Genomic DNA, 17,205 nt, shown 5'->3' on the forward strand with positions numbered 1-17,205 from the left:
GTGAGGGAAATGATTTCTGCAAAACTCTCCATTCTGAATTTGATCAAAGTTGGCACTCATAAAACATAATTCCATCGAGCGTTTCTGGGCAACTTTTGAATTGCTTTAAAAATTTAAAATCAATACGTCTTTCATCATTCCTTTGCCAGGGAAAACAAAGGGAGAGACACAAATTACTGTTTCATATATCTGCTGAGTTAATGTAATGAAAGGGCTGCATTGCATTGGTTGCTAACTTTCTTCACTTTCTCCCATCCTATCTTCTCCCAATTCTCGTTCACCTCTCTCCCCTTTTCTCCCCCCCCCCCCCGCCTCTCTCCCCCTACATGATTTCCCTGCACAGCTCATGTTCTACCTCGTCCATGGTCCCTCTTTCTCACTAGGTATCTACTAATCCTCTATCTAATCCTTTCTCACTCACTAATGGCTGCCCTGTTGGTGTGCAATATTTGTCATATTGGTTGTCTTAAAGTAATAATGTGCAGTAACAGTTTTGCTGCTTTCTAGTGATCCAACCTATATCCAGTTCATGAAAATCCAAGGAAAAAGACGTCACAGTACTGGACACACTGTTTGATTGACAGGTGATGTCTGGGAAGAGCAGAGCAGAAACACCACAGCAATGAGCGCTGAGCACCAAAGATGTTGGCAAAACTAGACTTTAAAACAAAACTAAAAGATAACCATCCTTCACCAGCTTTCTCCCGTTTCTCCCCAAACAGGTGAACGCGTTTCTGTCCTTTGTGGTTCCCATGGCGGCCATATCGGCGCTGAACGGGGTCATAGCCAATCAGCTGCTGCGCATGTTCCGAGAGGCGGAGCAAGAAAACCGGGTGTGCATCGTTGGGGGCAACCCCACCATGCTGAGCGTCACCGTGGAGCCCAACCGCGCTCAGTCACTTCGCCACGGCGTCCTGGTGCTCCGTAAGTGAACACACACATACACACACACACACACACACACATTCTAAGCCACACACACTCTTACTTTCCATGTGGGGAAGTAGTAGCTTGGTAGTAGTTCAAGTAGTTATTAGTTTTTTGTCATTTTGAACTTTGAACTAACCCTAACTACCAACTATTTTTGGCTATAAATAAAAGAAGGGAATGGCATTCACCCTTCATTATTCATCATCATATGCTTTCTTTTTTTTAACACTGCCTTTCATGTCCTGATTCAGCCTCATTGGACCCAGTGCACCCTCCTCTTCTTTCTTTCATCCTGACTTCTAAAGGCCCAGACGTTATACTTACACTGTCCAGCCCCGACTGTGTTAAGCTCATTGCTTAACACAGCTAGATGTCTCTGGAGGGCAGCTCTGCTGTAGTTCAGCTTCTTCCAAAGTGAAGTAAGTGGGCAGGTCGTAAAACTCGATTTTCAAAGTAGCTCCCCCAACTCTCCAAAAGCTTTTGAACACACACGTAGCAAGACCATTACACATCCATTTTAGTCGCTCCATCAAGCTGTCAGTGATCTGCGATTCTCACACCAACTGAGCAGCAGAGTAGTAGTTAAGTCAAGATAACCCTCACTGCTCCACACAGCCATATTCATCTCTCTGCTCTCCATCCCTCCTCCCTCCCTTCACTCAGTCCCTTCTCCTGTCATCCTCACACTGCAGGACAAGAACAGGGCTGTTAGTTTAAGAGCCATTCAGTGACACTGTGGTAAATATAAAGGTGGCTGCACTACAGTATGACCTGCAGTTGATGGTCATCATGAGTCCAACCACCAATATATAAGTTCAAGCAGCCGCCAATGTAAATAATAAAACCGATTTCATTTCAGAAATCCACTCATATATGCTTTTTATCTTAAAAGACTCAAATAACCTATGTAATACTATTTACTATAATGTATAGCCTACTATGAATTTACCACCACTATCACTGAGTGCAACTAAGAAGACTTAATGTCATTTAATATGAGATAATGTATGTGTGTGATAATGTGTGTATGTGTGTGTGTGTGTGTATGTGAGTGTGTGTGAATGTGTATGTAATGTATATGCGTCTATGCGTCTGTCCATCTGTCTCTGCAAATGTAATCAATCAATGGCAAAAAAATAAAAAATAAAAAATAAATTCTGCATTTCTGGCTTTGATCTCCATGGCAGTTTACCCCTAGCTGGTTTCCTCAGTAGGTTTCAGATATTTTTCTCTGGAAGTTCACATGAGTTAATTATCATTAATGACATAATAATATCAGTTGTGCTTTTCCCATGCTGTCACTCAGTCATCCACATCAGGCAGCACCAACTTTAAACAGCCTACAAACTCTAAATGCCTCACTGAGCACTGGGGAACTGCAGCTCCCAGGTTTTTTTTTTTTTCCGTCTAACATTCCTGGCCTTTACTCATGGTTTAATAACACTCATAACGTCTTTCAGTAATGATTCAGCATTCCTTATTATGACCTATATCATCATATCACAGGTTGAATGGAAAGCTTAATTTGATTAGGGTGAATGTCGTCGCCAGATGGGTCCAATTTTGGTTCTGATACTCCCAATCACGCCAGCCGTTCCTCGGGCTTGTCCTGCTGCAAGATGAGCAGTGTTTTGCACTCTGTGGCCATCCAATTGGTTTGATAATGCCAGGCAATTTCAATCAGTTACAGAAAATGACTTTGAAATGATTTCTAATAATAATCTGACTCTGATTGTCATCCTTATTACCGCGATGTAATGTAGAGGCATAATAAGCTTCACTGTAATGTGCCTCAGGTTTTCTATTCATCAATTATATTCCCTGCAGACGGTGACAGTGACCACAATGGGACATAGATTCACGTCCCAGCTCTCTCTCTCTCTCTCTCTCTCTCTCTCAATTTGTCCTGCTATCTTTTATGTGTGCCCCAATTTGAATGGGTCACAATTCAACCCTCAGTTTCTCACAATTAGGCAATCTTTTTCCAGTTGTCTCATAATTTCAATTCATTCAACATCAGATGGGATTTTTGTTTTTTCCCCTTCCCACAATATAGATACAAATACAGCCAAGACTATTGAACTCTGTCCAGAATGGGTCTGTTTTCTAGACTAGCTTGAGATTTTGAGAGCTTGCTACTGCCCACGCCCTTAAGGTTTTCTTTTCACCGCAGAGCCGCGGTCAGCAAGAGGCAAATGCAAGTCAGCCAGGAGACTCTTCACCTTCTAAAACTGGACGCTCACAGTTTACACCACTTGAGAAAATCATTGTCTACAAATCAAGTCTTGTCTATTGAGCAGTATAGAATTAAAAATGGTTACTGTGAAAATTTAAAGCTGATTTTTACATAAAAATACACCTGTTTTATCAGCCTAAATCAACCAGTAGAGAAGAGTCCCATCCCCACTAATTGAGACCCCGTAGATTTGGCCAAATGAAATGAATTCAGGTGTTGAGTATGGTAACTGGTGGGAAATCTTCTCCACACACAGGAAGAAATGAATCAAAATTTCAAAGCAAAATACAAAAACTGTCTCCTAAACCGCAGCGCTTCCTTCAGAGAAAGCTGGACCCACCAACGATGGCTGAACCTCTTCACCGCCTTCAGCCACTAAGCAGAAGACATTTAGGCCATGAGCGCACAGTTCACTGATGTCACATTACATGATTTCTGGGTACTTAAGTCCTCAAGAAGATTCAGTTACCGCTCGCTGCCTGCGTGTGAAATTGCCTGATGCAGCTTCAAAGACGACTCTTCACACCTTAGCTGTGAATATCCGCAATCCTCTTCTCGTATTCAGACAGAACTGTATGCCATCACATGATTGTGGGACTATACTGAATCTGTACATGAGGGGAGGCACAGGAAAGTTGGGATAAAGGTGGCTGCACTAGTGGAGATTTATTCCTAACAAAAATGCAGAGGGTTCAAGGGGAAAGCAGCTGGACCGTGGCACGATTTTCTTTATAATACTTTATTTGTATTTGGGAACTGCATGGCGAAGTAGATACACTAGAGCCATATATCTTTAAGAGTTGTGACAGTGGAGGAGTTGTGATGGGTTTCAGTAGAACTTTTTTTGATAAATGGCTGAGAGTTGAGCTTGCGTGTGTGTGTGTGTGTGTGTGTGTGTGTGTGTGGTGGTCAGTGTGAGGGCATAATGTGGGACGGACTGACGGTGACAGACTGCGATGGGCAGAGAGCTGAGGAGAGCGCTGCCATGCTGGAATAGACTCTGGACAAATGAGATCCCTTTCTGCCACTGGCCTTGTGATGGACTGCATGGGTGTAGCGCAAGCAATCTGCCTCTGCACACACACACACACACACACACACACACACACATGGAACCCTTTAGCATGCTGGCTCCATCCTCTCTCACTCTGTTTTTGCTGCTTGAGTGTGTGTGTTTGTCTTTGAGCATGCCCGTACGTATCTGTCTGTGTCTGTTGATGTGCTTGACAGCTGAATGAAGCAAACAGACTGACCGTTGCCCTTTTGAGAAGTGTTGAATTTTCAGCAAACAATTGCATGTTAGTGAGCAGTACGGGAAACCAAGAGCACTGAGTGTAGTTGACATTTACAGAGTAATCACTGTTGTGAACTTAGGCGACAGCACGGCCACTTGGCTGGATCCAAAGAGTCTCCTGAAGAATACCTAAGCTGCAATTCAGCGCCTGAAGACAATCTCAGCCTTGAAGCTCACAGAGCCACGAGAGCCGCGAAGAGGAAACGGATGTTGTCAAGAATCTAAGAAGTTGAGGCCCGATGTAATCTCTCTGACAGGCGTACAAATTGGCATAGAAGCATCTGTTAGATAACTGTTGTGTAACTGGCTTATCGTGCAATGATAACTGCTCCTTTCAAAGTTGCACTGGGCAAGCTTCCTGTAAAGTCCGCGTTTTGACTTTTTGACCCACCCCCCCCCCCAAAAAAAAAAAAAAAAAAAAACAGCAAGACTCAAAATAGCAAAATCCAAATCCATCTGTGGATTTTGTTTGTTGGTGAAAGCAGAGTCATGGGTTTTGCCTGAAATTGGCCGAAAGCTTAAAAGGTTTCCTTCTAGTCGAGAGTTTGTTGGTTCACTCTCTGTAAATGGAGTGGTATATGAAACAAAAATACCATTAATTACAGTGTCTTACAGGGCAATGAGGTTATCCTGTTATTCACATGCTGTAGAGGGGTGACCTTTGACCTTCCTTCCCCTCCATCCTCCCAGCATCCTCTGTGGCTGGCCTCATCCTAACTAAGTCTTAGTTTTAATCCTTAATTTAAATTTATATACTTTATCCCTTGGTTGAATAACATCAGAGATTGCCTTTGGATATTTGCTTTCTGTGGCCAGGAAGCAGTTTATTTAGCTAAGCCTTGGTCTTCATTAAATGTGAGCCTGAGGCAGTGAGGGTGAATCGTGATTTATGTAGCAGGACCCAAACTTAGATGGCTGCTGACTCTGCAAATATTTTAGCTGTTGCTATTTCAGAAGTTTCATATATTTCCTCTTCCACAGCAGAAAACATGGACTCATTTACCTGTACGGTGTTTGCAGGTCAATTAACAGATGCTGCCAAAGATGAAATGCAGTACAAACACTACATAAGTGATTAGGGATCATAGATTTTTATGGTTTGCTTTTCTTTGGCTTATTTCATGCATGCTCTTTTTTCAGCCAAATCCTGCTTAGCACTCACAGTTACTCACATTTACACCTCGGAGCTACCCAGTACAATGGCAGTGTGATGTTCACAAGTTAATTGTATAATGCCCAGTTTAGATGGGCAGGGGATTGTGTGGGATACAGCATAGCAGTTATAGATTAAACAGACAGTAAGCAGCAGAAGTTATATGTTTGAATTCCAGATTGACCATCTCTTACTTTATTTAACTGTACAGGCAGCAGGCCTACTGACTTGAAACATATGTAACCATTTATTTGCACTGAATGAATATCAACATAGTCTACAGTGTGATTCATTAAATTGCCGCATTATCCTACAAGAATGTAACTGACTTTATCTTTACATCTGACAGATATGTATGCATATACAGTAACAAGCTCCCAGCTGGTCTGGGGAGTTGAACTGGCAACCTTCCGGTCACAAGCCCACTTCTCTATTCTCTATCCAAAAATAGTATAGTTCAGTACAAGGCGAGGCCACTCAGTGACACTTACTTTGACATTTGCATTATCCACCGACTCAAAGGATCATCATGGGTGTTAACCTTTCATTACTTGCTAAATAGCAATGGGTTACATACATAGAGGACAATCAATATAGAGCAAAATCGCCATACTGGTTTCAGGAAGCTGAAACCTATAAAAAGGCACAACACCACCGCAGAGGTTTCACAGCAGAGATATGTTAGAGGAGAGATATCAATTTGAACTTCAAATGAGTGGTTTGAGCCCATTCTTCCGAAGGCAATTTGAACCCAATCTTGCAAAGGAAGATATATTGAACGTAACAGGGCAGGAGAGGCTGAAAAAGGTGATGAAATTGTATTGACATAGGCATATCGACAGAAGGGATAACAAGGAGGGTTAGCTCAGGCTACAATACCTAGGACAGTTTCACTACGCAATCCTCTCCCTCAGTGCATCTAAGTGCCACTTGGCATCCAATCACATGACATGACATGGACAGAAATACAGAAATACATGGGTGTTTGAGTTAACCAATACAAGTGGGATCAATGATTGCACTCGTCAGAAAAGAAGGGAAGAGAAGAGAAGAGAAGAGAAGAGAAGAGAAGAGAAGAGAAGAAAAGAGAAGATTAAGGAGATAACAGGCAACAGAGAAAATTGCAGGGCAGTGATCACAGAGCCTCTGAATTCATCCTGTTAAAGCAACACAATACAATGCTTTGAATGAACCACTGATTTGTGCCATCCTCAGCTCCATGGTTGGTTTGCCATGAATGACTCACTCTGCCTTGTCGGGAAGAGGTGCTATTTTTAATTCTTTTCAAACTGAAAGGTTAGTTTCCCCTGTGTTTTTGATTTTTGTGTGAATCAGATTCAGTTTAATTGAGGAACGCTGCGCTCGCGGCATGCATAATTGTATGTAGGAATCAATCCTGCAGAGAGTTGAAGACAATGGAAAACCATTTTCACTCTTTGAAAATCTTATTTGTGTCTTTGTCCTTTCATTTTCAAGTTTTTTGTTTCCGTGTTGACGTGCAGAACGATTTACATACATCATCACTGGGTTTTGGAGTAGGAGTGGGTGATTGAGACAGGGAAGTGTGTGTGTGTGTGTGTGTGTGTGGTGTTGGTGGTGGTTGCCCTCATTTTGCCCCTGTACATTGTATGTGTTGTGCTGCTATACTTTTTGCTTCTCTCCACTTCTGATGCCGTCTCTCCTCCTCCCCTTGTGTGTAGGAGCGGTGGTCATAGCCTTCGTCGTCTGCTGGCTGCCCTATCACGCCCGGCGCCTCATGTTTTGCTACATCTCCGACTGGCCTGAGTGAGTAACGATTCTTCCACACTGAGGACCTTCCAATCGTTTGATTACTTGCTTACACCCACTTGATCATTCTTGTATGGAAACACACTGATGCTATGTACACAGACACACATGCACACACACACACACACAAACATTGGCAAAAGTCATCATTTAGAGGGTCATCAGTTAAGAGCATCTGACAGGAGCAGGACAGATAAATCTTCCTGATTAGATTGCCTTCATTTGTCATTCTCATCCATGAGTCTCTCTCTCCTCTAACGATTAGCCCCTCCAAACTATATATTGTTTCCCTAATTAAATCAAACAGACATCATTTCAGTAAATGAATGTTAGTGCTGGGAAAGCGTCTTTTTCCCTCTCTCTATAAAGGATAGACAAACTGCATTTAAATGCAGGAACAGAAAGCCATACCACCTCAGTAAACAAGGTTATTGTAAACTCAGACAGACAAACTTTATTCAAGCCACAAGGTGCAGTGTGCCTCCTGGCCCATTATGCCACTCGACATCAAACAGTTTGTGAATGCCTTGCCTTTTAATGTTGTAAACACTGATAGGCTTGTTCCTCAATACTAATATATAACTTATTACTCATTACCCGTTACAAAAGTAATCTAATTACTTAAAGGAATAGTTGAAAATTTGGTCATGTTATCCTCATGTCAGTTGAAATGCTTCTCTTCACTCTTTGTTTAACTTTTATGCCACGTATAACACCTTTTAGCCAATAATCCTATTAAAATATCGATTACAAAACTGATACGAATATTCTCCTCTTCATTCTGCCGTTACAGCACAAAGTAGCTCTGTACTACTTGGTTTCTAAAACAGGCCAAAGAAGCTATTTTTGTGTCAGGGTCCATTTTGTTATTTCTGATTTAAAAGTACTTGAATACACAACGAATTGTATTTATGACTTTAAAACTGAAGTATGAGCTGACAAGGAGCACATGAAGGCAGCAAGCCTACCAGATCGCTGTAAGATAATGAGGTAAATATTGGACTTTTGGACCCACAGTGCAATCATTTGGTTTCAGAACACTCGGGTTATGCTGTTTGGAGTAATTATATGGGCATTTTCTGCCCTTTTTGGAACTCTAAAGAAACTGTCTCCATTTACTCCAGTTCTTTTGGAGAAGGCTGCTACAGAGCAGCGCTAGCAAACTCGCTGTGTGTTATATTGACATACAAACCTCACCAGTGATTCAACTGACATGGGTGAGTAGGTAATGGCATTTTTTTCATTTTGGGGTGAACTATTCTTTTAATACTCCCCAGGATCATTATTTCATTACAGTAAATGTTATACTTTACTTTTCTGTTACACCACCAAAAGCTGTGGTTGCATCCTCTTCAACAAGTGAGAACTAGCAGAGTGCTATACAAGCCTGCCATGTGGAGGCATATAGGTGACTAATGCAATGTTGTTTTCATGCACAGGTTTTTATTTCATGTGTTTTTATGGTTAAAGCAAAACAAAGGTATGACACCTATATTTCAAACAAAACCTTAAATTGATGGAGTCTTTCAAAGTAAAAATTAGTAGGCCAACAATATTAAATTACAGAGTAGAAGTAAAAAGAACAAAAACCAACAATATCTGTACACTAAAAGGATAGTGACATTGTGTCACACACCCTGGAAGGCAGTTTGTTGACCTTTTTTCATGCCTAAGGCCTTTAATTTTTGCAAACCCACATGAGTGCTTGGACCTGATTTTTTTATGCCACATTTCAAAATTGAAAGTAAGCCTATCTGAACTGCATACAAACATATTTTTCCTCTGCATACAAGCCAAACATATGGTTGCCTATCATGAATAAGTAAAAAAATTCTTCTTGAAGCTGAAGTTATGTAATTGCTTCTAAAGGAAAGGTTTCAGACAACTTTCAAAAATCTTGTGAAAAGTTTGGCTGAGCATAAGTTCTTGTGGATTGGAAAATATTTAAATTTCTCCTGATTAATTGTGAATGCAGCATCCAGCTGTAGAAGAGTGTAGGCAGTTCACATAAATAATGTTCAACTGCCCTCTGGCAATGTGAGACACAAAGTTCTGATTAGCGACCTGACAAGTGCAAAACAAACCATAACAGCTTAAAACTATAACTTTAGTTAGCCTACAACTATCACCACGGCTCAAGGCATGCTAACATTAGCAAAACTGCTAACTTGGCTAGCTAGCTACTATGGCAACATTAGTCTTAAACAAAAGAATAAGCTCACTTACAATGGAGCACTTCAACAAATTTATGAAAACCTATATCCAGCAACCACAAAAAAGTATGATGTGCACCTTGCTACAATAACTTGAACTATAAAAAACATAATCTCAACTACAGCTATCTAACTACAACAACTGACAACTGACAACAACCAAGCTACAAACACACAAACAGTTGCTCCATTAGTATCAAGTTTTGAAAAGAGACCTGAAAAATAAGAGTGAAAATCAGGCAATAATGGCTCACAAATACAACTTCAGACAGTTTTTGGACAATTCAACTTCAATCTAATATTTATAAGGGATGGCAATGAAAGTAATGACATTTTTTATTGGCAGCTGTAATATTACAGAAAGGAATTTGTTACATTAGTAACATTACTAGGAAATCATCAATATTAGGAAAAGTAAAAATATTTTTGTATCGTATTACTAAGCAACTCGTTACAGTACCACTCATGGCAGCAAATACTGTGTGTAGCCACCCATCTTTAAAATAAGTGAATTATGACTCATACTGTAGTGGTGGTGCATGTATTTTTTCTGCCTCATGCCTGCAGGATAGGCATTATTGAGATGCTGGGGTTTATTTGAGACTGTTATAGAATCCCTAATATGGGCAGGCTGGCTGTTCCACAACAGTGGTTGATAGGAGAAGGCCTTGCCACCAGCTGTGTCTTTATTATTCTCTTGATAGGTTTTTGCTAGAGGCACCTGGGACTCCAGGAACATAGAATACAGCATCACCGTAGCTGGCATGATAACGACATAAATGAATTGCCCGGCATTATGAAAGGACAGAATTTGCGACTTTTGCTGTACTTCAAATGTATTATTATGTAATATTTACATCAGGATGCAGCGTGACATGAAATAAGATCACTTACTCAAAGTCCGTTGGCACAACACTGCAGGATATCCAGACAAATAAATGGATATGAGTATGGGTTCACAATCTCTCTTTCCTGCTTTCCTGATGAGATATCCTTAGCTATCAATTTTGTTAGACACTTCTGGATTTCTGACATTTGTGTGTGCACACACACTCGCACATACACACACACACACACACAAAGAGAGAGGGGGGCAGAGTGAGACAAGAAGAACAAAAAAGAAAGATTTATAAAGACGGGAGCCTGTTAAAAAGTCATTACTGTCTTCCTGCCTTGCTCACTTCCGGATAGTGACAAGCGTGATTAAAGCGACATCCTGTTAGCGTCTGTACCATTTATCAGCAGCAATACATTCCACTGGACTCACTTTGTACTCCTACTTTGTGTTACGTTTGTGTATAGCATGTATATAGATTGGCCCCTGATGATAAATAACACACAAACTGTCCAATTTGGAGTGTGAGAGAGACAGAGAGGGAGAAAGAATGAGACAGAGAGCTACCTGAGTGAACATAATGAAAAGGTCGTGTCAGTCTACTATCCCTGATGTCCTCCTCAATCGTGTTCTCATTCATCTGTAATGCTCAACCCGGATGTAGACTCACCAGTCATGGCAATACATACAAACACACACACACTGAACGGATCAATACACCAGATTTTGTGATTGAGATGGTGCTCAGGAGTATCTACTGTATGTGTCAAAATATACTGCTGTCTAACATGACTTTGCTTTCCTTTTGTTGCCAGTTGTTCTATATAGTCGGTTTGCTTCCTGTCCTTGTCTCTGTATGTTATTTAGTTGCTTGTTTAGTTTCTTGCATCATTGCTTTGTCTGTCCGCTTAAAGGAATACACCAAGTTTTTGGGAGATTGAAATGTCGTTAACTCAATAGTAGCCAGGTTTATTTTTTGAACTATTTTAAGTGAGCAACCGCATACTCATTCTCCTATGGAAAAGATGCCATTTTTATAACCTATTTGTGTGAATTTGACCAATTTACTACACAAAACTGCCAGACATATCATTTAAGATAAATTATTTAAGACAAAGTTTAGTTTTAGAGCCACTACAAGCCACTACAATTTTTGCAATAAAGCTAGTCACGATCTACCGGGGACACATGCATGATTTTTGGTGTCTATGTTCTCATCACTTCACGGTTATGTTGACCAACGGGACAATCTCCCAAAACCTTGGTGCATTCCTTTAAAGTATTAATGCCTTTGTGTGTCTGTATTCCAAGTGTTTGTCATTTGCATTTTCCCCCTCTCTTTTCTTTCTCTCCATTACATTAACCTTTGTGACTAATACCACTACTTATCTGTTGCAGCCTCCTCTTTCATTCTCCTCCTTTCCCTCCAACTGAAAATCTTCCTCCCACCTCTGTTCCTCCCTTCCTCTCCTTCCTCTCCCCACCTCCCATCCAGTGTTATGTAATGTATATATCCTAAATGTCTCTGGTCATCCATCTCCCTCCTGCTGCGTTGCGTAATCGCCCCCTTCCTCATCCTCTCCCACAGCAGTCTGAAGGGAAATTTCAAATCAATCAATTACAAAAATAGGGTTGAACTACAATTCACTTACTTATTATAGCGCATTCAGTCTCAGTAATGTTTTTAGAATCGATACCATAACCTTTTAAAGACAAAAAGTTTTTCAGTTTTCACATTTTGAAGACAGTCCAATTCCTGATTTGCAGGTGAATAGAACCCAGTCCTGCTACACAAGAACAAAATATCTGATTTATGTGCAGCACAGGTCTCTTCACAGTTGTCTACCCAGGGAAAAATGGGACTCCATGTACCATGACAGTTGGAGATCCGATCTGGACCACAAGAATTTCAAAAGCCAATCTTACGTGTGTGCCTGTTTAAATCCAGCATAGGCTATATACTGTATCTTCTTCCCTGCCCATTAGCTTTGAAGGCATTACAGTAATAAAGAAAGAAGAGGCTGGCGGGAAGCCTGCAGTACAAACTTGGAGACACCAAACAGCTGATTCGCTAATCACGTCAGAAGCATTACTGGTGGTGGGCCAGCAAGGCCTCAAATGAGCAATGACAAGTAAAGAGATTAGGGGTTTAGTGTAATACATGGTCACCAATCGTTACTTCACAACATACACCACTCTTTCTGGTTGGTTGAGCAAATTTGCTTAGTCTGTCAGTTCACAACGCATAAATTCTTACAGTATATCGGCCCACTTTAGGGCCTCGGATGCAAACATTTCTGAAAGGACACATATGATTTCCACCCTCATCATATATTCTTTAAGTTAAACACAACAATCTTTTCCTTCAGGTTAGTCAAGCAAACAAGAACCCCCTCCTACCTATAACATGCATTTTTGTCTCTGTCAACCAAACAAATATACATGTAAATAACTGCTGAGTTGCTCAGACCACATCATAAATTTTACATTGAGAGTGCATTTCAATGTTTGCGATTAGCATGGCTCCGAGGTCCCTAATGCTCTCCCCCAACTTGCTCTCCTGCATAAGAAACGCACTCTGGTGTGGGAGGCTACATGCTCGCCTCTTCCATCCTTGTTCCTGCTTTCATCTTTTCTCTGCTCTCCCATTTTTCCTATGTCCCCCTCCTTTGAAAAACCAAAACAAACACATTACAGCTCACTTCCCTTCATCTCAAGCCTTTTCCTTAGGTTCCATTACAAAGTGGCTCTCTGGCAGCCTTCTGAGCTGCTCCGGTATTATCTATTCATTATTCCTACATTCCAAGACTGTTTGTGTGTGTGTGTGTGTGTGTGTGTGTGTGTGTGTGTGTGCTGCAGGGGCGGTCCATACATATGTGAGAGAATAAGAAGTCTCAAAAACAACATTGGCACATGAGATCATTCACTATTGAGTATACGGTGAAATCTAAGTAACAATTTGTAAAATTACTGGCCAGACTCCCAGATGATTCTGACTTAATTTAATTCCTTTTTTGTGTGTATTGGGTTGGTGTGTCAGTGTCTTTTAAGTTCTTGATTCTAATTTATTGTGCTCATTCACATTTGCTCCTTTGTATATTCTAAAATGCAATCTTAAAAACCACAATTAATTGGACAATGATATGAAGCGTAAATATGCAGCACCTTGTAACTGCCCGTTGTCTGTTGTTTCTCCTGCAGCGGCCTGTACGACTTCTACCACTATTTCTACATGCTGACCAACGTCCTGTTCTACGTGAGCTCGGCCATCAACCCGGTCCTCTACAACCTGGTGTCGGCCACCTACCGCCAGATCTTCTTCTCCACGCTCCGCTACTTCTGCCTGCCCTGCCGCCACACGCCCAGGAGGCACCGTCGCGCCCTGACCCGCCACTCCATCAGCATCTCCAGCAACCACACCCTCTCCACCAACATCATCAAGGAGACGGCATACTGATCGGCTGGACTGGACTGTCTCGTAAACCCACTGACTGCTGGTCCAACTTCATCAAGGAAATACTTGTCGTTGGCCCAATGATGGGGTCAACATCGCTGTCAATCAGGGGTCAGCTGACCTCTGTGAGAAAACATTCCATTTAAGAGGAGGGGCAGAAAATAAGAAGAGCGCTGTGGACGATGAGGCACATTTTGTTTGGTGTCGTTTGGGGAATCACACGGAACAAAATGTGACATAGGAAGGAAGGAAAGAAAGAAAGAAGGAAGGAAAAGACTACACTTTTATGGAAAGAAAAAAGAAAGAAAGAGCATCTGCAAAATTGAAATTGAGATGTAATTACTGTACATGTTTCTGTGTACATTATCACTTCATTTTTATTGGACCAATCATACAGACTTGGTTTGTAATGTACAGTGTAAATGATTCTGCTGTCTTTATTGTATCTATTTGGACGTCTTTGGAGCATCATGTTATGGAACTTCCCTTAGGTTCTGAAAGTATTTTCTCTATGCTCATAGCCTCTGGCAATACAATTACCACTACACAGGATCTGATGTAACTCCCCTTTGTGGTATTTTGGTTGAGCACCCATGTACAAACCTGGCTTTGATGTTTCTTTGGGGTTATCAAGTGGGAACCTCCTATTGCAGATGTGTGGTTGAATTAAGCCCATGGCAGAAAGTACGTAACAGTAAGTTCTGGCATCCCACAACTGTTTTACAATCTGAAAGAATCAGTGGTTCCTATGTTGGACAGTATAATTCTTGTGGTTAATATTAACTGTCATCTATGAGCACAGACAAAATACTTCCAGAGCATAAAGAGGCGGGAATGTCTGAATTCAATGCCTGCCTTTTACTAATTTCTGATTCACAGAAATTGTCTGCTTAAAAACCAGTTAGAGAAACATATTCAAATGTGTTTCAATTGTTACCAGCCAATGAGCCTAATGTCTTTTGAAGGTAGATAGACTATCAGTTACAAAAAGAAAACAAATCTCTGTAATCTTGGCCTTGTAACATGCCTTTGACTGTGAATGTCAATAGTCTCTCTAACTTAGATGGGATGCAAGCTGCATAGACAGCTGCACTGTTGCCTCTAAACCTGCTTAAATGTGCCAACTTTTAAATCTTTTCAGCAGAATCACCTCATTTTGGCAGAAGGTTTATTGTAGATGTGTCCAGGCTCTGTGAAATGCCAGTATGAAGACAATCTGGTGAGCCGGAGGTGGTCCTGTCGCACTGCTTACACTTTAAAATATGAATGTCCAAGTGTAAATAGTGCAGACAGAGCTTATGATTACTTCTGGTACTTCTCTTATTCTGCGTTCATAACACCCTTTAAAAATCCTGGGTAATATGTGGGTTGACAGAGAAGAAGTGGCTGCAATTGAGTATTTGTACATAGCAGCGGTGGCAGTGTGGAACAAGTGACGCATATGTTGGGAATGCAGCACTATAAATCCGTCTGATCTATAATGTTTCGGTCAAAGCATGGAAAAACACGAGGAAGCAGGCAGGAGCAGACAGAGGAGCACTCCATATGCACTCAGACACAGTGCGCCCACTAATGCTTTCACACCAGCTGCCGCTTCCAAGGATCAGAGGGAGGCAGAGAGATCCGGGGACTCGCGCTCTTCATTTAGGAGTTACACAAAGATTAGAAACAATCTGGATCCTTTCTGAGTTTTGGCAGACAAGGAGCGCTATGGAGGATCAGAGGGGGAATGGCTTCTCCCTATGGATGGATTCAACTATATGTGTGTGTGTGTGTGTATGGGTGGGTGGGTGGATAAGCGTGAAGCACAGTGCTTGTACACACTACGAGCAACTTGGTTGATGGGTCATATATGTATGTATGTATGTATGTATGTACGTATATATAAAAATCGTGTATTTTTCACTGCTTTAATATTGCCTTTCATAGCATTACATCACAGTCAAACAGTAGCTAGCAAGCGCTACGTAGCATTAAGTGAAAATAAACAGAAAAACCTCATAAAATGACTTCAGAGCTTATCATCGACCCCAACGATGGATGCAACCGTCCTCCAAGCATCATATTTGAGACGTTTACTCCTGTAGTAGAGAACTGGGAAGCTTTGAACGGCTGGAATGGACTTCTCGCCCGTTTTGCACTTGCCAGGTGGAACGATTGTTTAATGAAATCACATCAGTAGGGAGACAAGAAAGCGTGGGAATCTGATCCGAGCCTCCCTGGTCGCTCAGCTCTACAAGAAATAAATTGACTTTTGGTGACTTGTTGATCATGTTGCTCGCACTGTGAACGTGCGGTGAGGGAGAGCGTATACCTGTCTGCAGAGAGGCGTAGGTGTGTACAGTATGTACAGTAAATGTGTGTGGGTGATGCTTTTTCCATGTACTGTATGTCACTTGAGATTTAAGTGAGTCGTAGATGTGTTTTTACTATAAAAGTCACTGTTTTTACGTTCCTCTGCTTTTATGAAAACATAAATGGGATCAATGAATCAGCAGCACTGGAACTTTTTATTCATAGAGGGGCATTTTCCGCTGGTGGCAAGGTTGAGAAGGCCTTGACGCTTCACTTGTAAAACAAGCCCACAGACTTATTTGGTACAAATAGATATCAATGGATTTCATCAGAAGAGGTGGTAGTAATAATAACACCAGTGTCACAGCAGGGCGGTTTTGAGGGTTGCCAAGTTAAACACCAAAGGTAGCTTAGATGTGCAGTGAGTCAGATGAGTGGATACTGAGTCCCATCAAAGAGTGGAATCAATTCAGGATTCTTGAATCATGACTGTGAAAATTGTACTTTCATGAGATAAGATTCAATGGGATTTTTACACCAACTTTTTGGATCTTTGATCAGATTACTGTAGTTGTGCTAAAAGATGATCAGTAGCAGTTTGACCTCTGTATCCAGTATTTACAGCACTTTGATGCATTGTGCTACAGTTGAGACACAGTGCTGTCCACTAAACTTACAGTGTCCTGCAGCACTAGCATGCACTGTAGCTAATAAATGCTGGACACAGAGAGGTGACACTGATGAAAGAGTGTTACTTTAACTATACCATGACATTATTCTGTATTTCTTTTCATCGGTGCTCTCAGTTACTGATGACGATGAATTGCTGTGCCTTGTGTTGGTCGATAAGTCTGTTTCTGTTGGTGTGTACAGTATCTCTGTGCTGTTGCTGTATCTGTGGAGGCTTGAGCCACTGTATATACGCTATAATAGAACTTCATTCATCCACACACCTGACTCCCAAACCTACAGGTTCACCAGACAGCCATAATGAATGAAATATGTGT

General features: G+C 41.3%; 1 protein-coding gene across 1 annotated transcript in view; it reads left to right on the plus strand.

The window, feature by feature from the left end:
* ntsr1 (neurotensin receptor 1 (high affinity)) overlaps window positions 1–13,906 on the plus strand; it is a 28,309-nt gene extending 14,403 nt beyond the window's left edge. Inside the window, exons 2-4 of the mRNA XM_071918712.1 lie at window positions 723–924; window positions 7,314–7,398; window positions 13,651–13,906. Coding sequence (XP_071774813.1) covers window positions 723–924; window positions 7,314–7,398; window positions 13,651–13,906 — 543 coding nt within the window. The remainder of the gene's footprint in view (window positions 1–722; window positions 925–7,313; window positions 7,399–13,650) is intronic.
* Window positions 13,907–17,205: the final 3,299 nt, after the last annotated feature.

Source organism: Centroberyx gerrardi, chromosome 14 (genome assembly GCF_048128805.1).
Source record: "Centroberyx gerrardi isolate f3 chromosome 14, fCenGer3.hap1.cur.20231027, whole genome shotgun sequence".
NCBI classification, from domain to species: Eukaryota; Metazoa; Chordata; class Actinopteri; order Beryciformes; family Berycidae; genus Centroberyx; species Centroberyx gerrardi.